Source organism: Melanotaenia boesemani, chromosome 13 (assembly GCF_017639745.1).
Source record: "Melanotaenia boesemani isolate fMelBoe1 chromosome 13, fMelBoe1.pri, whole genome shotgun sequence".
NCBI classification, from domain to species: domain Eukaryota; kingdom Metazoa; phylum Chordata; class Actinopteri; order Atheriniformes; family Melanotaeniidae; genus Melanotaenia; species Melanotaenia boesemani.
Genome location: NC_055694.1, coordinates 1591686 through 1615243, shown reverse-complemented (window position 1 = coordinate 1615243; position 23558 = coordinate 1591686). Strand labels below are relative to the sequence as shown.

The following is a 23558-nucleotide window of genomic DNA, read 5'->3' as shown; positions in this document are numbered from 1 at the left end:
TTTACTTAAACCAGGTGAAAATGGAGTCTTTGGCCCAATCCCATTTCATCCCTTACCCCTTAAAACGGAGCTAGAAGGGGTAGGGCTGAAAAGTCAACCCCTATGAATTGGGACACCCCTTCAACAGTCACATACGTCATCAGTAGTCACTAAAGAACATTTTACACAGGAACTGGAAGAAACTAAATAAAAAAAAACAATAAATATATTAAAAAATATTAAACAATGGGGCTCAAACAGGAAAAACCAGCAACACTTCTGGCTGTATTTAAAAAAAACTAGGAAAAACTATATTGTGCATCGTTGCTGTTTGTGAAGCTGAAATATCTCCCTCATCACTGCGTGTCAGTCTGATCTATGAGCAGTGAGCAAACCGCTGCTGCAACGCGACGCTGCGTCTTTTATGACATATCCGCCGGGACACCGGTACAAAAGTAATGCGGCCCACTGGGAATCCTCTAGAACCTCTCCATTAGCCGGCATTGCTCTTAAAGTGTATTCCAGCGTGAGAAATCAGAGGTTTAGCATGAGAGCGTAAGAAGCCACTCAAATGCACGAGTCTAACGGCCGATGCGTGACAGTAGCCCTGTAAACAAACGCAGCGTACCGGCTCGCACAGGCTAGTGGTTCACCACGGTCTCGTGCTGCTACATGCTGCTGTCAAACATGACATGAGAGAGATCACTCCACAAGAGCGTTCAGTCCAGATACTGCATAGTGAAACCTGTTGTCATACACAGTCTATGGTGAAGTAAGATGGGGGGACTAATAAAAACTATCGCGGTGGCAAACTTGTTGCGCTCATTTTTTCCTTACAGTGCAATTAACTGACTTATTGCTTATCGACAGGCATGTGTGGGACGTAATGTACGAATTTTGCATGCAATTAAAATTAATCGTGTGTGCTGGTATACGCTCTTTTCTCTGTGGCTTTTTTTTTTTTTTTTTTTTGTGCGAGTGTGTGTTGCCCTGCACCTCAAGAAAGCGTGATGTGCGTAGAAACACTTGCTTTCTCATATAGAACAGGAAATTTTTCATACCCCTCCGTTTCAAGTGGACCTCTGAAAAATCTTCGTTTGAAGGGGTATATAGCCCTACCCCTTACCCCTACCCCTCTGTCCTAAAAGGAATTGGGACACCCCTACCCCTTCACGTGAACGCGCAAAACGAAGGGGAAGGGCTAAGGGGTGAAATGGGATTCACCCTTTGATTCCGAGATGCTGTTCACGTCTGGACACCTGGATGTTCTGATCTGCTGGATTAACGGACGCAAACGGGTCGAAACTCAAACAGCTGATTTTACTGAACATGTTGTTTTAATGATCATTTATTATTTAAACAATTAAAAGTAATTTCTATGTTTATCTTTCAGTGGTTTATTTAGTGTCCATCATTTAGAAGCAAATTTAAAAGCTGCTCCTCTTCCACAGATTGATCCGCTGACTGGACCCCGGGAGGGGGGAACCCGGGTGACGATCGAGGGGGAGAACCTGGGTCTGCAGGTGAAGGAGATCACACACGTCCAGGTGGCGGGGGTTCGCTGTAACCCTGCCGCGTCGCTCTACATCAGCGCGGAGAGGTGAGTGCGTGTCCGACAGAACGCATCAGGAAAAAGACGGAGACGTGTTCTGACCGGGTTCCCGTGTCTGCAGGATCGTGTGCGACATGGCCGAAGCCCTCCTCCCCCACTCTCCGGGCGGTCCCGTGGAGCTCTGCATTGGCGTGTGCAGCGCTGAGTTTCGAACCCTCTCCACTCAGATGTACTCCTTCGTGGTGAGTGTTTCTGAGAGAGGATTCTTCATCGTGTTCATACAACACACACAGATCTTCGTTAGAGACCAAGAAAAAAATGCCAACTGACCACAAACCGAGCATCCAGGAAGTCAACAACAGAGACAAAAAGTAACTGGAAAGATTAAACGAAGAGTCACAAAACAGAGAATCAAAATCTGAACTGATTTCTCAACAGAGCCTGTTCATTGGAGTTGCTATGACAACTGCCTGCTCGTTGCTGTGATGTCACACGACACACCCTTCAAACAGCTGCTCTTTACAAATAAAATGTCACTTGGAAAACGTTCTTGAATCGTGAGCACAAAACGATCTGCCGAACACACTGACGTCATTTCTTGAGTTAAAACCACCTCCTGCCCCGAGGAGACAAGGAGGAGAAAAGATATAATGAAAGTGAATGGAGTGGGGATGCGCTGCACTCTGAGGCCATTCGACAGAAAACCATGAGACCTTTCACAATACTGGTTACACTGGATGAAAGCCTGGAAAAGGCCTACGTTCTGATATATAATCTTTGTACAGAATAAACTGTGGACGTGAGAAAAGTTTGTTTGAGAAATTTTCAGAATAATTTAAGACCAGATTTAAGGTGATTGACACCACATGCAGGAGAAGGGAGGCTCTGAGGGCGATTTCTGAATTTTCATCTCATTTAAATGATTAAAATTTCCTTTCAGACAGCGCTAGTTTTATCTTTCGCGACCCGTTTAAACTTTGATTGAAGTTTAAAGTTAAAGAACGCAGCATAGTCAAGGTATGCCTGAAGGCGGCTGGTTTTTTTCACTCATAAAAGCAAAGTCTCATTCAATTTAATGGGACACAAATTGTATTTTATTTGTTTTTTACTATTTACCCTAAAATAGTAAGACTTTTGTACAGTAAAATTTGAACTTTCTTGGGGTGAATCTCATCTGCTCGACGAGTTAGATGCTTAAAATGGAAAGATTCTGGAATAAATGTAAACAGTAAGATGCTGACACCATAACTGAACCAAAAATCATCAGGAAATTAAACATCGGAAACACGATGACTGTGATGAGAACTGGGAAACATTTCGGCCGAACTTCAACAACTCCTTTAAATTCTCAAAGGAAAAAAGATCCTGAAAATACACAACTTTTTTTGTAATAAAATCTTTATTCCGTCTCTGTCTTTAGTCTCCTCCTCTTCCTCTTGCAGAGCCCCAGTTTTACCTGGATCAACCCAGAGAGGGGTCCGGTTTCTGGCGGAACCAGGCTGACGGTGACCGGTCGATACCTGGACGCCGGCAGCACCGTCACCGTTTACATCGACAAGGAGCCGTGTCTGTTTGTCAAGTCAGTCCTCCTCCCTACCGTCATTGCTGGGTTTACGATCAACCCGATATAACGCCGCCTTCCTTCCCCAGGCGGACCAAACAGGAGATCGTCTGCATAACTCCGACATCTACGACCGGAACTGGCTCCGCCCCCATCCGTCTGATGATTGACAGGGCGGAGGTGACGAACTCAGAGGTCAGCTTCAAGTACACCGAGGACCCAACCATCACCAGCATCGAGCCCAACTGGACCATCCTCAAGTAATCCCTCAGATCCAGAACCGCCTCCATTAAAACCAGCTGATCAGAGTCATTGATCTGAATCTTCTGTGTGTGTGTGTGTGTGTGTGTGTGTGTGTGCGCACGCACAGCGGCAGCACGGTGATAACGGTGACCGGAACCAACCTGCTGACCATCCAGGAGCCCAAAGTCAGAGCCAAATATGGCGGAGTTGAAACTAATAACGTAAGAACCACCGCGGATCGTAGCTCTTCCAGCCCGACGCGATTGAGATGATCGTAATTCCTCAACGCTGACGGAGTAATTCCAGCCGGTTCTAAAAGATGGAAAATGGAAGCCTCCCTTAGCCATGTTTACATGTTTACATGCTAAACATTTTATTCAATCATTAAATGTAATAAATATTTTAAATGGAATTGTTTCGATTTGGGTCTAAAATATCGTAATTCAGACTAAATGTTTGTGTTTCTGTCCTTTGACGTCGGTTCGGCTCTGACTTATTTGGACTTTAAATAAATTTAATACCTGACATTTTAACTGAGACCAAGACGAAGCGTTTCTATCAGATGGATCCAGAAATGCAGCCGATACCAGAGGTGTCTATCCTGAAACCAGAGGCCACCATCACTCCTGTTACTGGTTCTGTCCACTGAGCTGAGCTTTGTCGTCATCAGAACTCTTCTTCTTCTCTCCAGTACTGCTACCTGGTCAACGACAGCTCCATGACGTGTCTGGCTCCTGGGTTGGTCTACGGTAAGCCCCACCCACCAGAGGGAGCGCTGCAGCCCGATGAGTTCGGCTTCATCTTTGACCAGGTAAAACTCTGAACAGAACCAGCAGGTCTTTAGAAACACCTGGATAATTAAACATGGTGTCGACCTGTACAGGTGACCTCTCTGCTCGTCCTGAACTCCACCCCTTTCACCCACTACCCAAACCCGACCTTTGACCCCCTCGGGACCTCCGGGATCCTGGAGGTGAAACCGGGCTCCCCCATCATCCTTAAGGTAAGAGATGGGAGTAAGGTATGCAGTCTGGTGGGATGGATGAATTCTCACCTGATTGTTTTCTGCGTGTTCAGGGTAAAAACCTGATCCCTCCTGCCCCCGGTAACAACCGCCTCAACTACACCGTCCTGATTGGAGAGACTCCCTGCCTCCTCACGGTGTCAGAGAGCCAGCTGCTTTGTGATTCGCCGGATCTCACCGGAGAACAACGAGTCCTGGTGAGTGGCTGTACTTCAGTACTTTGGTTAATGGGACTGGTTCGTTAAGAACCACATCTAAAGACATCTAAAGGAAGGATTAACCCTTAAACCTCCATCAGATGGTTTGCCTCCACCAGCAGCGGTGGTGTGTAGCTCTGTGGGGTAAATGTGATGGATATTTTACCCTTTAGCTGATCTACAGACGTTTTCCAGCATTTCTATCCCGTCCAGGAGGTTTACAATCCAGCCACTAAATGTAGTTTTATTCAGAGACTCTATCTGGTAAATCCACCATGATAACAGCATTATTTATCACATTTCACCATAAAAACATCACCATCACTACTATGTTGCTAAGAGACCTCTATTTAGACCTGGACATGATGGTGAAGCCACTTCCTGTCAGACTTTCCACCAATCAGAGAGCTTAGATTGACGGTAACGTCCAATCAGGAGCAGCCAAAGATCAACCAGTGAGGAAGAGGAAAGCACAAAGAGACTGAATGATTTAAAAAAGGTGTAAAACATCTGGATGTTTTTTACAGTCTCATGTCCCGTTCTAACCTCCTCACACAAATTCAACTGATTCTTCATGTGTGATTTATTTATTCATGAGCATGTCGATGTGCTTCATCACAGTTTTAGTCCTCATGCATCAGGTTTTATTTAATTATCGTCTCATCTTCATTAAAAAAAAGGAAATAGTCTTCAACAAGAACTATTAGACAAAATGAGCACTGATAAACGAGTACGATAAAAAGCAGCTAGAGAAACATGATGAGAAATCAACATGGACAAACAAGCATAGAAAGTAGGAAGAGATTGAGAAAATACTCAGAAATATAAAATGATCTGACGTAGAAGCTAAACTACTGTAAAGCTGCAAAAACAAGTGGAAATAGACAATGAATTAACACAAAAGTGCTACAGTCAGCCGATTTGTGAAAGCAGCAGAAATTTTAGCTTAAAAATCATTTTTCATTTGTTGATTTGAAGTTTCTGCTGAAATAATCAGTTAACAGCTGATGTTTGTCTTCATGAGTCAGACTTTTCTGTTTTCTTCTTTTTTAACTGGATTCAGCTGTAAGAAAAGACAGAAAACACATAAAAAAATATTTAATTTACGGCCTCTGAGGTTGTTCATGTGGAGACGAGTGTCCTGAAAGAGGAGGAGGAGGAGGTCTCTGTAAAGGTGAAAGTCATTAAGTAGAGCTGCAGGGAGTTATGGGTAATTGCTCTGATATCACAGATCAAAGGGTGACGCACAAACACAGTTTCCACCACTTCAGAAAACATATCACTATAAACAAATCCCAACCTCGCTGTCGCCTTTTTATGACCAATAATTAGTTGTTTATGAGGTTAGCACAGAAAAAACTGTAATTTTAACCCTTCGTTTCAGTCAGACAAACATTACGATAATAAACGGAGTTAGGCCTTGAAGTTATTTCTGCATCTGATCACAAGAATTTGAGAAAATGTCTGACAGTAACTTTTATTTAGTACAATTTCCAGTTTTATTGCTTTATTTTCTTTTACTATGACTGAAAAATAAACATAATCATCCAAAACTAAATTGCATGCATTACGATGCCAGTTAGGAAAAAATGTTTTTCTGCCTTAAAATTGACTGAATAAACAGACAAGAGGAACATTTGGAGAGAAAATCCTTGACATAGCCAAAGCCTCTTCAAAATGTTTTATAAAACATGTTGCAGACTTAACCTCTAGTTTTATTTCATTATCGTACAGAACAAACACAGATGACAGAACCTCAGCTCTGCCTCTGGAGGGGAAATATTTTAATAAATCCATCCAAATATGTAAACATCATAATGTACCTGACCGGGACATTTCATTGTTGTTGAGTCCTCACAATGCACCTGTTTAAACAAGGTCCCCACAATGTCAATTAAACCACCACTTCCACACACACAGGTGTGTAAAGTTAAGTCTGCATCAGTGGCTCCTACCTGCAGCTCTATTGATATATTATTAAAACTATTGATTATTAAACATTAAAGTTAGTAATATGTGTTTAAATCTTCATAATTTATTCATCAGTGTGTTGAAATGAGCTTCATCTGTTGTTAAATTGATTTTTACAGACTGTTCAGAGGAAATGCTTTAATGAAAAATTAATACCAGACAACAAAGGCATTAAATCACACTGATGAAGATCAGTGTGTACGCAGCAGTGTGTGTTTGTCAGGATTTATCCTGCAGTTTTATAATCTGCTCTGACGTTTCTTTGTTCAGATTTATTAAGATACTCCTGTATTTTGGTATTCCAGTTGTTAAGCAGAGTGAAAGGTGTATAAAAAGATTAATAAAAAGAATTAAAGCACTACAGTAATAACTGTAGGGGAAGGCGGGAAACTGCCATAACTTGTGTTTACATATTTTTTGGACTTTGTGTACCTGGTCTTTTAACTATTGTTGTCTTAACTGTGTTTGTTGGTGATAGAAATGGTTTTACTGAGCTGGTAGCTGAGATTCTGGACTTTCTGTGGACACCACACATGTTTATAGTTACATCTACAGACCTGACGCTACACCCGGAAACCAGATGTTAACCCTTAACTCCCGGTAGCGGAGGCTGCAGGTGCAGAGGTGAAGCTAAACAGTCAAGCTAAGAATGAAAGTTTAGAGAATTTATATCCAGAAATGTGGATAATGAAGCAGTGAAGGTGCATGGATGGAAGTTATTGTGCATATTGTGAATATTTCTCTCTCCTCACCATCTAGAAGCTGTGAGATTCTCATCCTGCTTTCTGTGTGTGTGTGTTTAGTGCAGGGGTCTGCAGCCTTTCCAATCCAAAGAGACATTTTTCCCTCAGACAGCTAAATAAAACTCCTTTGGAGACGCAGATGTTACCAGACTTTTAGAAATAAGACATAATTTCTGATAAATATCTACTATAGAAGAACCAGATTTTATTTCTATTTTTAGGTTTTAAAATAAAGAAAAACATAAAACCTTTGCACAAAGAGGCTAGACAGACTTTCCAAAGTTCCCAAACTGATAAAAAATATTACTGGTACGTTTAATGTCATTATGTTGTAGAAATTCAATGTAATTATTCCATGAAAAAAAAACTTTGCTAAAAAAAAAGATAAAATTATATCTCTATTTTTATATTATATCTATATTAAAAAACACGAGTTCGTTCTTTAGCATGTTTAGCCATGTATTCAACGAGCCACTTGCAGGTCCGGAGCCGCAGTTTGAACACCCCTGATTTAGTATCTGTGAACCAGAATTTACTGCATTTTATTCAAATAGCAGAAGGCCACCTTTTTAAGAATAAGAACATTTTGCGTGTAAAAATGCAATTAATTGTGATGTTAATAACTCCTTTAATTAATATATGTTCTCTTTCTTTATTTTACCCTCTAACATTTCATGTATACCTGATAGTTCTGTCTGATACATGCTGCCGATTTCTGGTAAATGGAGAATAAATGGTGTAAATATGGCATAAATTGAGTGGACACAACACAAGACAACAGCTGTCCACTGTGTCCTGTAGATCCTGGTGGGTGGTCTGGAGTACTCCCCAGGAATGCTCCACATCTACTCGGACAGCGCGCTGACGCTGCCCGCCATCATCGGGATCGGTGCGGGTGGAGGCGTGCTGCTCATCGCCATCATCGCTGTGCTGATCGCCTACAAGAGGAAGACTCGCGATGCCGACCGGACGCTGAAACGCCTGCAGCTGCAGATGGACAACCTGGAGAGCCGGGTGGCGCTGGAGTGCAAGGAGGGTGCGTCCTTCCCTCCCTCCCTTCGTTTTATTCATCTCCGATGGTGTTTCTGACGCTGGGTTTCCTCCCTACAGCCTTCGCAGAGCTGCAAACGGACATCCAGGAACTGACCAACGACATGGACGGAGTGAAGATTCCTTTCTTGGAGTATCGAACCTACACCATGAGAGTCATGTTTCCAGGAATCGAAGAACATCCCGTCCTGAAAGAGCTTGACGTACGTACAGTTCCTCCAGTTCCTTCTATCCTCTGCTCTGCTTCTGACTTGTTGGTATTTGTGGTCTTTGAGGGTTTTCTCCTGGTTCTGGTCCAGCCAGCAGAGGCTGACCCGAGTCCTTGTCTGTTTCAGTCTCCAGCGAACGTGGAGAAAGCCCTGCGTCTCTTCAGCCAGCTGCTGAACAACAAGATGTTCCTGCTCACCTTCATCCACACGCTGGAGGCCCAGAGGTCCTTCTCCATGAGGGACCGAGGGAATGTCGCCTCGCTGCTCATGGCTGCTCTGCAGGTAGATGATGATGATGATGAAGGTTCTGAACACCTGCTGATCTACAGTCAGCCTAACAAACATTTATGTCAATTTGAGTGAAATCAGATAAAAACTGGCTACCAGGTTTTATGATCTTTTCACACTGATTTTAAAGAATAAAAACTTTCCAGAGCAGGTGGGCTGATTTTCAGACTGATGGAATTTAAAACCTTAGAAGTTAAAAACTTCTTGTCCGACACGTAGACCAGGATCTGATAGTGTTTAGATCTTTGATCAGATGCCACTGAAACCATAACTGGGAGTAATCACATCACTGTAATACTCAGATCTGATGCATCTGCATCCACGTCTGAAATTATTTTCTGAAAACCCTGGTCTACATTTTCCAGTCTGTTATTGGATATTAGAGTGCGTACGTGGTGATGGAACTTCCTGTTCATTTCAAAACATCTGCTCTTTGTTGAACATGGCAGTCCCCAGGATCTTAGCATTAGCTGCTAATGTGGGAGCTAATAAGCTCCTAAACAGACTACATGTGAATGTTTTACTTTGTTAACGCTCGGACTTCCTGCTCCTGCACACAGTAGAAACCTGGATTGTGGTTGGAACAGCTGGAGCAAAAAGCAGAAGGAGCATCCTGGTTGTTGTTAGTAACAAGTCCAAAAGTCTGCTTCTCTGACGGTGTGGGGTTGGATCATTCCACACACTGGTACATTACAGCAGCGCGGCTGAGGAAGAGGACCGTCCTGGACTGGAGTCCTGACCTGAAACAACGAGGACCCCGTACTGCCGACAGGTCTGCAGGAAGAGTGGGACAGAATAACTCCTGAAGCTCTTCAGCATTTGTGTCCTCGATGTTAGAACATCTTGAATGTGTTGGGAGAAGGGAATGTTCTAGACTGGGAAAAGATTCAGTGGACCAGGATTTTCTGAAAAATGTTTTGTATTTTTAACGCTATCTCATCATTTTCTGTTTTTTTTTTCTCTTCTGGAGTTTCTACAAACTGAGCATCTAACAAGCCGACACCAGAATTTCATAAATTATCTGATCTGTCCAACAGTTTGTTTTCCAGGAGATTCTGAATGATTTCACCTGGTTAAATATCTTCTAAGAACAGTTTAACTTGACAGTCACAACCTCCCGACTGTTCGTTGGATAAAATGTGGACTTTCCTGTCTCTTCAGGGTCGGATGGAGTACGCCACCGTGGTTCTGAAACAGCTGCTGGCCGATCTGATCGAGAAGAACCTGGAGAACAGGAACCATCCCAAACTGCTGCTGAGGAGGTACGTGCATCACCTGAAACACTCTAGATGTACTGTTTTCCATCAGGAACGAGGCGTGGAAGGCAGGAACGAGGTTTTAATTAAAAGTAATCTTACTAAGCAGAACATCATGAAGGCCTGACTCTGACATGACCTGAACCAAAACATGACGTAACGTGAAGACGAGAAATGAACTGGCAGAGAAAAACGAACCAGGCTAAACATGGACTAAACCAGGTGAACCAACGACAGGAAGCAGAACAAAAATAAACATGGCAAGACCATAAAAACCGAAGCCTGAAACACAGATCATGACAGTTTTCATTGGTCGCACCTGGAATATTCTGGAATTTTCCTGAAAATCCACCCACAAACACGCAGGTGGAGGATTGTCTTCAAAGATAAAGCAGCTGAAAGTTGAGCCCTCATTCTTTCATTCACCTCCTCCATCGTTTCCTCCTTCAGTGTGAAGCTGTTCCTGTATGGTGTCATGTGACCTGTGAGGTCAGAGCATTTAATGAATTCACCAATGACCTTTGACCTCTGTGTGTGTGTGTATGTGTGTGTGTGTTTAGGACGGAGTCTGTTGCTGAGAAGATGCTGACAAACTGGTTCACCTTCCTGCTGCATCGATTCCTCAAGGTATTCCTTCCTTCCTTCCTTCCTTCCTTCCTTCCTTCCTTCCTTCCTTCCATCTTTCCTCATCACCTAACTCCGCCCCTCCAGTCTGACTGTAAGCAACCAGATCGGAGCTGCAGTTAATTTATTTTAAATTAATAAAGAAACAGAGCGAGGCTGAAATTATTTAAAACAAAACAAAGAGCGTTCATTCTGCTGAGTCATCAAACCAACACAGAATATTTTGGCCAGATTTCCACGCAGCGCTTAAACATCATTTTACCCTGAAAGCGTGGCGTTCGGGCAAACGCGGCTAACTGAGGAGTCTGAAACCTGGAGTGTTCACATGCAGAATGAAGCCACACTGTCCCGGTGGACAGCAGAAGGCTGATCAGGGTTAAAAAGGTGGTTTCATGGCACCGAACAGCTGTTCACATCAACATCTGCCTCCAGCAAAACAAATGATGCTAGCAAAACAACAAATGATGCTAACAACAACAACAATTGATATTAACTTAAAGATGGAAACAAAGATAAAACTGGACTTGTGGTGAACTTTCTATCCTCTCTTCCCTCCTCGTTTCCTTTTCTTAGGAGTGTGCGGGTGAGCCTCTCTTCATGCTGTATTGTGCCATAAAGCAGCAGATGGAAAAAGGGCCGATCGACGCCATCACAGGAGAAGCTCGTTACTCTCTGAGCGAAGACAAACTCATCCGGCAGCAGATCGACTACAAACAGCTGGTAACACACTCACCATCACATGATCTTCAGATGCCTCACATGTAACAGTGTATCCATACACCCAACCCACCCAAAAGTAGTCCCAGCTCCAAACATCCATGGTTGGTTCTGTAGAAGTCAAGCTAATAGTTCCCCTCTGCTTACAGTCTTTATGCTAAGCTAAGTTAACCACTTGTAGCTCTGTACTGGGACCAGTTCTGATATCTGGTTTCATCAGGATCCAGTTCAGTTCCTACTGTTTGAACCCTGCGTGTTGGATTTTTATGTATCTTTTTCTTTTCTGTTACAGTTTCTCAAAATTTTATAATTTTTTTGTCCGTTTATTAACAATTTTAGGTATTTTAATTTTTGTTTTTGTAATGTCCACCCTGAAGGTATTAAAGCTGGAACAAATGTCTTCAAGTCATTGCTAGAAAAGATTATGAGAGATGTTTCTCAAATAAGAAAAAATCTACTTTTTACATCTGAATTTATTTTTCTGACAATTTTCAGAATCAAATACGATCCCCAAATTCCTGGTAGGGGTCTGAGAACTGACAATGGGTGGAAGGATGATTAACCTCGTAGCCAATCGGCTCCAATCTTGGACTTGGCCAACAGAACTGTGTTTAAATGTTTTTACCGCTGTGGACCATGTGACCTTTCACCTGGTCTCACTGGTTACTCACACAGACGCAAACTGAGAATCAGACATGCTCATGTGAATTCTCCCTCTTCACCTTCATTTCCAGCAGGAACCAGCGTTTTTACATGGTCATCGTTTCACACGATAAATCCGTCTCTATGCCGCTGGCTGCAATACCAGGTGTAAAAGATGGGCCTCTAACTGGCTCCAAGGTGGTTGTTATTGTGTTGAGGGGTCTCCATAGCAACAGGCATGTTGTTTACGAGTCATCAGTGTTGTTTTCCATCAGGAGCAGAATGAAGTTTCAGTGAGAAACGTCCATGTTCAAAGTAAATGTTTCTCTCACTGTGGCAGCAGAAGTTTCTCCATGAAGACCGATGACTCTGTTCTGTCCTCAGACGCTGATGTGCATCCCACCGGAGGGCGAAGCCGGGACCGAGGTGCCGGTCAAGGTGCTAAACTGCGACACGGTGACTCAGGTCAAAGACAAGCTGCTGGACGCTGTTTACAAAGGAATCCCGTTCTCACAGAGACCTCAGGCTGACGACATGGACCTCGGTACCTGCTGACATCAGACACATGACCTCACCTTAACATTTAGCATGATGCTGCTAACAAGATAAACAGCACAACATCCAGCCGAGGCCACTGGAAACATCAACTTTGATAGATATTGTTATGAAACTGAGGCATTAAGATGCAACTAGAACCCGATGATTAGTTTTTTGGTAACGGGAAGTTATTCATGAGAAGCACAGAGAAGGTTTAACTGTTAGCTGGGACAAAGTTTAGTCACATTTAGGTAACAGTTTCTGTTTGCAGGCTCTTCAGGCACCAAGAGCAACATTTATATAACAGATTGCTTCAGAAACTCGGTGAAAAAAGAATCTGAAAGAAGATAAAAATAATGTTATTGAACTTGTATCTTTATCGCTACGAAATAACCTTTAAACTTCAGGTCTGTTTTTCATCCAGTTCTTTCATTGTTACAGCTATTTCACAGTAGGGGGCAGCGTGGAGACGTGGCACTAGCATGGCTTAATCCAAACCTATTATTATTATTATTATTAACCTATATGTATTAGTTTAGCATCACTTGCTAAACCACACAGAAGAGACAGAGTAAGAAACAAAATTATCTATAAAACGAAGGTAAAACTGTCCAAACGTGCCGATTCAGATAAATGTTAGTAATGAGTATTTCCTTAACTGTCGTATACAGTCAGAAGGTAGCTAGCCAGTAGTGGTTATGTCACATCGTCTGCATACAAATGCAGCTGAATGCCCAATAATGTGGCTTTTAGTCGCATCTTTTTCGGATTCTTTTGCCTGGTGGAGACATTAGTCTGGAATTGCAACTGAAAGCAGCTTATTAACACTGCATGTTAACCCACAGTCACTGTCGAAGCATTTAAGGCTGTAGCTGTAAAATCTGGATTTTATAATCAAAGAAAGTCTGAAAAAAATTTGGGGCCCAGTGGGGCTCAGCCTGAAAGGGTGACGTGGGCCTCCCCTCCCCTGGGCTCACCACCTGCAGGAGGGGCCATAGGGGTCAGGTGCAGTGTGAACAAAAGCTAGCTCTAGGGACGTGGAATGTCACCTCTCTGGCAGGGAAGGAGCCTGAGCTGGTGCGCAAGGTTGAGCGGTTCCGGCTAGATATAGTTGGACTCACCTCGACGCATGGCTTGGACTCTGGAACCACTGTCCTTGAGAGGGGCTGGACCCTCTTCCATTCTGGAGTTGCTCCCGGTGAGAGGCACCGAGCAGGTGTGGGCATGTTCATTGCCCCCCACCTGTACGTTGGGGTTTACCCCGGTGGACGAAAGGGTAGCCTCCCTCCAACCTTCGGGTGGGGGGACAGGTCCTGACTGTTGTTTGTGCTTATGCACCAAATAGCAGTTCAGAGTACCCACCCTTTTTGGAGTCCTTGGAGAGGGTGTTGGAGGACACTCCTTCCGGGGACTCCCTCGTTCTGCTGGGGGACTTCAATGCTCACGTGGGCAATGACAGCGAGACCTGGAGGGGTGTGATTGGGAGGAAAGGGCCCCCCTGATCTGAATCCGAGTTTTGTTGTTGGACTTCTGTGCTTGTCATGGACTGTCCATAACGAACACCTTGTTCAGACATAAGAGTGTCCACATGTGCACTTGGCACCCGGACACTCTAGGATGCATTTGGATGATCGACTTTGTAGTCGTGTCCTCGGACTTGCAGCCGCATGTTCTGGACACTCGGGTGAAGAGAGGGGCGGAGCTGTCAACTGATCACCACCCAGTGGTGAGTTGGCTCAGATGGTGGGGGAGGATGATGGTCAGGCCTGGCAGACCCAAGCGTGTTGTGAGGGTCTGCTGGGAATGTCTGGGAGATGTCCCCTGTCTGAAAGAGTTTCATCTCCGGCAGAGCTTCAACCATGTCCCAGGCGAGGCGGGGGGACATTGAGTCCGAATAGGCTTTGTTCCATGCCTCTATTGTCAAGGCAGCCAGCCGCAGCTGTGGCTGTAAGGTCGTTGGTGCCTGTCGTGGCGGTAACCCCTGAACTCGTTGGTGGACACCGGTAGTAAGGGATGCCATCAAGCTGAAAAAGGAGTCCTATTGGGCCTTTTTGGCCAGTGGGACTCCATAGGCAGCTGATGGGTATCGGCGGGCTAAGCAGAGTGCAGCTTTGGCGGTCACTAAGGCAAAAACTCCTGGGAGGACATGGGAGGATTTTGTAGAGGCCATGGAGAATGACTTCTGGCAGCCACCATCCGGCGGCTCAGGAGGGGAAAACAGTGCTCCGTCATCACTGTGTACAGTGGGGATGGGGGGCTGCTGACCTCGACTCTGGACGTTGTGAGGCGGTGGAGGGAATACTTCGAAGACCTTCTCAATCCCACCAACACGTCTTCCGATGAGGAAGCAGAGTCTGGGGTAGCTGGTGCTGACTCCGCCAAGGCTGCCCTTTGTCACCGATTCTGTTTGTAACCTTTATGGACAGAAATTCTAGGCGCATCCGAGGTGTTGAGGGAATCCAGTTTGTTGGCCTCAGGATTGGGTCTCTGCTCTTTGCAGATGATGTGGTTCTGTTGGCTTCATCGGGCCGTGATCTTCAACTCTCACTGGAGCGATTCACAGCCAAGTGTGAAGCAGCTGGGATGAGAATCAGCACCTCCAAGTCCAAGACCATGGTCTTCAGCCGGAAAAGGGTGGAGTGCTCTTTCCGGGTCTGCAATAGGGTCCTGCCCCAAGTGGAGGAGTTTACATATCTCGGGGTCTTGTTCAGGAGTGAGGCAAGGACGGAGCGGGAGATGGACAGGTGGATCGGTGCGGCGTCTGCACTGATGCGGATTCTGCATCGGTCTGTCATGGTGGAGCTGAACCAAAAGGTCTCGATTTACCGGCCGATCTATGTTCCTACCCTCACCTATGGCCACGAGCTGTGGGTAGTGACCGAAAGAACAAGATCGTGAATACAAGCGGCCGAAATGAGTTTTCTCCCCAGGGTGGCCGGGCTCTCTCTTAGAGATAGGGTGAGAAGCTCAGTGATCCGGGAGGGGCTCAGAGTAGAGTCACTGCTCCTCCACATCGAGAGGAGCCAGATGAGGTGGCTCGGCCATCTGGTCAGGATGCCTCCTGGATGCCTCCCTGGTGAGGTGTTCTGGGCACGTCCCACCGGAAAGAGGCCCCGGGGAAGACCCAGGACATGCTGGACGGACTACATCTCTCGGCTGTCCTGGGAACGTCTCGGGATCCCTCCGGATGAGCTGGTGAATGTGGCCGGGGAGAGGGAAGTCTGGGTTTCCCTGCTTAGGCAGCTGCCCCTGCGACCCGACTCCGGATAAGCGGCAGAAAATGGATGGATGGATGGACAAAGTCTGAATGACTTCAAAATGTCTGTGCAGAGATTTATTTCATTCTTCCAGAGTCAGACTAAAGATTTTTGTCCAAAAAGTTTTTAAAACTGTAAACCAGCTGTTTTCTTGTAGAAACATCAGTAAAAAGACCGGCTAAAGCTAGCAACAAGCTCACTGGAGATGGGAACGAAGGTAACAGTTATAACGTAAAGAGATTATTTAACGCGAAACAAAGTTCATACAAGCGAATCTGAGCAAATACCAGAAGTAGATCTTCCGCCATTGCTGTGGTGGCGTTTGTGTTCATGCAGAAAAGAAGAAAAACAGTTTTCTAAACATTATCGAGGAAATCTGGAAGAAATCGTGCACTCTTTGAATGTCGTGGGAAACTTCAGCTGTGGGGAAAAAAATTAAATCAAAGAAATAGGACCTTTAGGATTTCACTGATTTGGTGTAAACGTTTTAATGTAACTCAGAGGCTGAAACTAACGTGTTGTTTTGTCAGAGTGGCGTCAGGGTCGACTGACCAGGATCATCCTGCAGGACGAGGACGTAACGACCAAGATTGAGAGCGACTGGAAGAGACTGAACACGCTGGCTCATTACCAGGTACAGACGTTCATCGCCTTCAGCAGAAACTTTTATTTCTGATGTTCTCCGTCCTTCCTGCAACAGTCAGAACGAGGAAAACAAGCTGAAGCATAATGAAGTCCCGCAGCCCAGAATCTATTTCTATAAGATTAAATATTTTCAATTAATTATTTTCTCAATGAAAGAAATTTAATTTTAAATTTCGAAATTAAAATTTTTATTTGAAATGGAATTTTATTTAAAATAGAATAAAGGAATATCAGCTATTATTCATTTATTTTTTTAATTTTTTTAATTGATTTATTTTATAGTATTCATTTTCATTATTTGTCATTATAAATAAAATCTTTTATAAACTTTTTGAAGGCTGTTTTTAGATGTAAAATAATTAAATGGAGCAGAATATGACAGCAGGAATCAAACATAAAAATGTCGGCATGATAAATATGTAGCATTGGGTTGGAACGATATAGATCCTAGCAGGTCTGGACCCTGCTGAGGGGAAAAGAACCGAGCCACCTTCAGCTGGAGCTCAGAGTCTCCTCACCAGGAACTTCCTCCGAGATTATCTGGACTGTTGTCGGGAAAAGAACCGACCGAATGGGAGGAAAATGAGTCAGCTGACTGATGTGATGCTGTGCGTTGCTAGGTAACAGACGGCTCTCTGGTGGCGCTGGTCCAGAAGCAGGTTTCTGCCTACAACATTGCCAACTCCTTCACCTTTACCAGATCCCTAAGCAGATACGGTACCGTACACACACACACACACACACACACACACACACGCTAATTAGCTGTATGAGGTTCTTACTTTTCTTATCGCCTGTGATGGACTGGCGACCTGTCCAGGGTGTTTTCCACCTCTCGCCTCCAGCAGCAAGCCTGTGCATGAATAAGCAGGTATAGAAACTGGATGATGTCGCCTTTATGTGCGGAAGAATATGAAGATGATGTCAGAGATGAGGTCATCCTTACCTGCAGTTCAGGTTACCACCTGGAGTTCTGTCTACCTGCTTCCTGCAGGTCAGCCAGTCAGTATTATTTTAGTTGTAAAAATGAAATATCATCAGTTATCAGACAAAATTATTTTCTTCCTTCTTGGTGGTCATATTCCAGAAAATCATTGATGAAACTATCGTGAAAGAATCACCAAGGATGAAGGTTATGGAGTCGAAAAAAGAGAGAACGTGTTTCCTTTGACTTTTAAGCAACAGTAAATTGTTTCCATGCGTTCACATACATAAATATTCATGTAGGTTTCACATTCGGGAGCTGAGGTTGTTGATGTTGACTTGACCTTGTCTTGACTGGGCCGCCTGTACATGAGGCAGCTTGAGATACATGGAGTACAGAAGACAGCAGGAAGCAGCAATGCTAACATGTAGCATTGCTGCTAAGAGACTCCAAACCAAACACAGTGCAAACCCCAAGCAAGAAGTTATTCATTAGAAAATACTTTACTAGTTCCTAGGACTGCTTTACTAGTTCATAGGGCTGCTTTACTAGTTCATAGGACTGCTTTACTAGTTCATAGGACTAATATGGGGCGGCATGGCCCAGTGGGTAGAGTGGTCATCCTGTAGCCCAAAGGTTGCCGGTTCGGTCCCGGCCCCGGAGAGGTCATGTTGAGGTGTCCCTGAGCAAGACACCGAACCACTACTTGCTCCTGATGGCTCGTGGTTGAGCGCCTCGCATGGCAGCTTCCACCATCAGTGTGTGAATGTGTGAATGTGATGTGTATATATAAAGCGCTTTGGGTAAAAGCACAATATAAGTACAGACCATTTACTAGTTCCTAGGACTACTTTACTAGTTCCTTACTCACTTCCTTTAGATCAGTCAGACATATTTTTGCAGAAAAGAGCTTCATGTTGTTTCTGAGCTGAAGTTCATCGTCATTATTGGCGAGTCAAATGATGGACAGAGAATTGACCCAATAAAAGTTGGTACCCATCAGTATCACCTTCATTTTTATAGTTTTAACCCTGAATCTCTGCGAGGGAGGTAAAGAGTTCCGCGTCAGCCTGACTTGAGAATCGTGAGGTTGGAATTATCTGTAAACAGTAAAGCAAACAGGTTGTTGTTGGACTGACGGATGCCACAGCATCTTGGTGTATTTGCTAGAAATTCCTCTGAAACGTGACGTGTCTGATGTGATTTAACGCCAACTTTTAACGTTGATCCACAGCAGAGTTTTTAATAAAACATCTTGGAAATGAAACTTCAGCTCGTATCAGGAACTAGAGAAAAACGTTTTATTTCCTGTTTGTCTTCAGAGTCGTTACTACGGACGTCCAGCAGTCCCGACAGCCTGAGATCCAGAGCTCCGATGATCACTCCGGACCAGGAGACAGGTACTGTTGGAGGGTCGGATACCAGCAGCGTTCCAGATGTTTGAGGACAAACGGGAAGTCCTGGTTCATTCAGCATCTGGTTGGATTAAAGCTTCTGGATTTCTGTGTTTCCAGGAACTAAACTGTGGCACCTGGTGAAGAATCATGAGCACAGCGACCAGAGAGAAGGAGACCGAGGCAGCAAGATGGTCTCTGAGATCTACCTGACCAGACTTCTGGCCACAAAGGTAATTATCCCAGTTTTTCTGTATGTGATGTTTATTATTTACATCCATGACTGCATTTTAACCCCATTTTAATTTCATTTTAAAGTTAATGTTTGTGTCACATCCCTGACTCCGTCTTCCTCCACAGATCTTATTACATCCAGAAGAATTTTAAATTCTATTCTGGCTGGAAACTTACTAATTTGCGTCCTGTGTGTTGGTCTTCCTTCCACCAGGGGACGCTGCAGAAGTTTGTGGACGACCTGTTTGAGACTGTGTTCAGCACCGCCCATCGAGGCTCTGCGCTCCCGTTGGCTATTAAATACATGTTCGACTTCTTGGACGAGCAGGCGGACAAACGGCAGATCACCGACCCAGATGTACGGCACACCTGGAAGAGTAACTGGTGAGATTAAGTCATGCGACTGATTTCAGAGAGCAAAGCAGGCTGGCGGTGATGTGACGGATCTGCTGTCTGTCTGCAGCCTTCCACTCAGGTTCTGGGTAAACGTTATTAAGAATCCTCAGTTTGTGTTCGACATCCATAAGAGCAGCATCACCGACGCCTGCCTGTCGGTCGTCGCGCAGACGTTCATGGACTCCTGCTCCACGTCTGAACATCGGCTCGGCAAAGACTCGCCGTCCAACAAGCTGCTCTATGCTAAAGACATCCCAAACTACAAGAGCTGGGTGGAGAGGTAGCTAACAAGTTAACTAACTCTTAACAAACCTGTACAGGTTGAGGTATTTGCTGCAACTTATTCGTGTATTTATAATTTATATGATACGAGACCTTCCAGAGCCTTGTAGACCAGCGGGAACCTTTTAAAGCCGGTGTAAAGATGTTAGAACCAGAGTCGTAGGTGGCATTTTTCTGGTCTTTATGAAGACGGGAGCAGCAGCATCTGGATTAGTTCTAGTTTTCTAAGTAATTCTTTGGAGAAACCTGTAAAAACACGGAGCCTTGGGGAACTCCACATGTCATCTTTGTTTGAGTAAATCTATAGTTACCAGAAGTTTTTTTAATCATGCTGCGCCATCAGGTTCCTTAATCTAGATCTATTCTTCAGGACGTTCATCTTTGGTTCCAAACACAATAATTTCAGATTCATCTTCAATTAGCTAATGAATCTTCTGGAACATCCAAGTTTTGATTTGACTGAAACACGAAATTTGGACTTTGCAACTCTGTTAGCTTGCAGAGGCGTTCGTATAAAGTTTCTTACTTTGTCTCACTGCTGTCCTGCAGGTACTACAGGGACATCTCAAAGATGCCAAGCATCAGTGATCAGGACATGGATGCCTACCTGGTAGAGCAGTCCCGCCTCCATGGCAACGAGTTCAACACACTGAGTGCGCTCAGTGAGCTGTACTTCTACATCAACAAGTACAAGGAAGAGGTGAGAGGTGGATGAAGCCAGTAGCTTGCAGTGGAGCCATCTTGGTGACTTCATGACTATATTTAACAAGCAGCTCCTCTAGCAACTGTTTTTCTAAGAAGCAGCTAGTGAAAAATCTAGCAACTTCTTCTATAACTGTCTTTAAATTTCTTTAAATCTATAAAAATAATAAAACATTATTTTTGGTAGAAGTGCATTTTGTGCGATGTGCACCAGTGCACTTTTATTTTTTGAGCTCTGGTAACAGTAACATCCTGCAGTCTTTTGCCTGCCTGTAGGTGGCGCTGGAGGCCCCACAGTTAGGAATCACTCATTTATGCCTGACCCAACCCAAACCGGGTTGCTTGTGTCAGATGCTGAATAATTCACGTCATGTCCTGTTTCCCGCTCTGTCTGCAGATCTTGACGGCGCTGGACCGGGACGGGTACTGTCGCAAACACAAACTGAGGCACAAACTGGAGCAAGCCATCAACCTTATGTCTGGGAGCAGTTGAGAGGAGGTGTTGAGCGGATGGACCGATGGGGGATGGGAGGAAGAAGAACAGGGCAGGGGGAAGTGAGGGCATTTTGTTTTTCTGAACTGTCTGAACAGTCAGCTGAACTGCTCCAGCTTACGCTACGCCACCAACCAATCAATCACAAACTAGTCGTGTTGATGGATTGATTGACTGGATGAACAACTGGCTGGTTGAGACCCCAACTACCTCCATCTGGTGGACTTTGGGGTGGAAATTTTCCAACAGAACTTCAACAAACAAACAAATTTGTTATTTTGGATTTGCATACGTAAGCAGGGGTCAAAGAGAGGATGCTGTGAAACGGGAACAGAAAAGGACGTCAGGTTTCACGAAGATGAACCTGAACGTTCTTGATGCGTTTCGGTCACGACTTCATCTTCATCAGGATAAAAGCTGATCATCAAACAGGCTGGATTTACTTCGTGTCCAGTTCAGACCAGCCACACGAGTTCAGAACTTTGTTGCTGATGTCCTCACCTTGAATCCTTAGCCTGATCTGGAAGGATCCGGATCCACTGTAACAAACGTAGGTCAGGACTCGAGACGGAAGCAGGAGCGTCTGTTTCTCATTGGGAATATCGGATTCTAGAGGTCGTTTCAAGCTTTATTGAAGGAGACGGAGGCAGTTGACCTGGACGACTTGACCCAAACGTGCAGTCGGGGTTCAGTCTCGGTTAAATCCAGGAGGATTTGGAGGAGAGGAAGTCCTGCCCGGCTGAGCCTCGTCAGGATCCAGATGTTTCTCTGTTGCTGTTAAATGACAAGCCTAAGTTTTTTCTCTGGACAATCACTCTTTACCACAGCACACTGAACCCGATACCTACTGACCGACCAGTTCCTGTGTCCATAAACCCCCAATCCTACCTCCATTTTTTCCTTTCCCTCCATCAGAACTCCACCTTCTCCTTTCCCGTCCCTTTCATCCCTCCTCATCCCTGCTCCATGATTGGCCAGTCACACTGGCCTGAAAGACTCTTTAGTAATTTACTGCCCGACCAATGAAGACTGTGGAATTCATCAGAATTAAAGTAATATAGAATTATGATTGAATACATTCCAGCACAGGCACACAGCAAGGTCTGTAAATGACGTGGGCTGACTCGCTCGTTTTTCACAACATAAAAATTTGGACTCGCCATGTTTTTAGGACCAGAACCACCTGGAAACGGGACTCCGTTGTGTGCACCGGTGTGGTGCAGCGCTTTATCGTCGGGCCTCGCAGCGCATACAGCCATGCTAACCATGCCCAGGGGAAATACTGTGCAGAGCTACCAGCCCAGTGCCATGTAAAACCCGGACCGGATCGTATCAGAACTGGACCGGACTTGGACCAAATCCGGAATTGAGAGCAACCTGGAGAGCAGGTTAGACCGGACCGGACTCAAGAACTCTTTAGACTTGTGGCCATAACTGTAAACAAAAGAAAAAAGAGATGCTAAAGTTTGAAAAACAAAAGAAAGAAAAAAATCTTGAAGTGTTCATGCATTATCGGAACTTTGATCGTTTGGATTTTAAAGAGCTGAACTTGTATAAAACATTATTCTACATCCAAGTCTGGAGAAGGAAAGAGAGCCAGGAGATGGGTCGGACAGAACCAGACCATCCCAGCACCAAAGGATCAGACCAAACTGAGCCCAGTGGACGTTCTGTATGTGGAAGGATCAAAAACTGGACTTTTGGTACATTTTTACGACAAAACAGAGCAGAAGTCTAGTGTGTGGACTGGTTGAAGGTCTGAGTGGCGTTTGAGGGGTTCTGGTGGTTGTTTCAGGTCGATGTGCCACATTTTACTCCACAACGTTCACGCTGTCGGTTCTACAAGCTGCAGCAGAACTGATGCAGCAAAGAGTCCGAAGTGAAAGAAGGAGGACTTTCTGAGACGACTGGACCCCTCAGACCCACCAATTCCTCCACTGGTAGAACTTTTCATATAATGCAGGAGCCATCACAGGTCGTGTGGTTTAAGTTCAACACTTATTTCTGATCCTCACAGGGTTTTATGTTCCACGTTTGCTTCACTTCATGATACTCAACACTGCTTTTCCACCACTTCTGGTTCTTGAGCGGATTCTGCTCTGGATCCATTAAGCTTCAGGTGCGTCTCAGAGTCCAGGATGCTTCCCAGGGGCTGTCCAAAGCCCAGAATATGCTTCTTTGTAATGACACATATGCACGTTTGTAGCAACCAATAATGTAATAACAACCAGAAAAGTAATAATTTCTGTCATTTTAAATGTAATAAAGCCAATAACATAATAACTTACCAGTAATGTAATCATACCAATTTTCGATGAGAAAATGGCACAAAAACTGCTAAAAGAAATCATGTGTTTCCGAGAAATGCTGCGTTATTTATGTATCATTACATTGTCTACTACAGTTATTACATATTCAAAGATTTTTTTATGCTAGGCCAATTAACCAAAATAATAATTACTTTTTAATAAGTTACATAATAATAATATCAATGTTGTTGTTATATCATTGGTTGCTACATGTTTATGATGGGGTTTGAAACGTTGGTTCGCATCTTCAGAAGTTATCGCTACATGTTCAGAAGCTGCGATACGAGGGACCAGTTTGACCAGATGGAAGGTCACAGGGTCAGTGGCG

The 23558-nt window shown here is 44.4% G+C and overlaps 1 protein-coding gene across 1 annotated transcript in view; it reads left to right on the top strand.

Annotated features, from left to right (window-relative positions):
• The window catches only part of plxna3 (plexin A3), a 64145-nt gene extending 40886 nt beyond the window's left edge, over nucleotides 1-23259 (top strand). Inside the window, exons 7-29 of the mRNA XM_042003910.1 lie at nucleotides 1431-1579; nucleotides 1653-1773; nucleotides 2974-3110; nucleotides 3182-3352; nucleotides 3463-3556; nucleotides 4027-4146; nucleotides 4219-4338; nucleotides 4413-4556; nucleotides 8072-8306; nucleotides 8381-8523; nucleotides 8656-8811; nucleotides 9979-10079; nucleotides 10634-10700; nucleotides 11271-11417; nucleotides 12441-12600; nucleotides 16381-16484; nucleotides 17116-17212; nucleotides 18743-18820; nucleotides 18935-19047; nucleotides 19263-19432; nucleotides 19512-19724; nucleotides 20276-20426; nucleotides 20826-23259. Coding sequence (XP_041859844.1) covers nucleotides 1431-1579; nucleotides 1653-1773; nucleotides 2974-3110; nucleotides 3182-3352; nucleotides 3463-3556; nucleotides 4027-4146; nucleotides 4219-4338; nucleotides 4413-4556; nucleotides 8072-8306; nucleotides 8381-8523; nucleotides 8656-8811; nucleotides 9979-10079; nucleotides 10634-10700; nucleotides 11271-11417; nucleotides 12441-12600; nucleotides 16381-16484; nucleotides 17116-17212; nucleotides 18743-18820; nucleotides 18935-19047; nucleotides 19263-19432; nucleotides 19512-19724; nucleotides 20276-20426; nucleotides 20826-20921 — 3087 coding nt within the window. The 3' untranslated portion in view covers nucleotides 20922-23259. The remainder of the gene's footprint in view (nucleotides 1-1430; nucleotides 1580-1652; nucleotides 1774-2973; nucleotides 3111-3181; nucleotides 3353-3462; nucleotides 3557-4026; nucleotides 4147-4218; nucleotides 4339-4412; nucleotides 4557-8071; nucleotides 8307-8380; nucleotides 8524-8655; nucleotides 8812-9978; nucleotides 10080-10633; nucleotides 10701-11270; nucleotides 11418-12440; nucleotides 12601-16380; nucleotides 16485-17115; nucleotides 17213-18742; nucleotides 18821-18934; nucleotides 19048-19262; nucleotides 19433-19511; nucleotides 19725-20275; nucleotides 20427-20825) is intronic.
• Nucleotides 23260-23558: the final 299 nt, after the last annotated feature.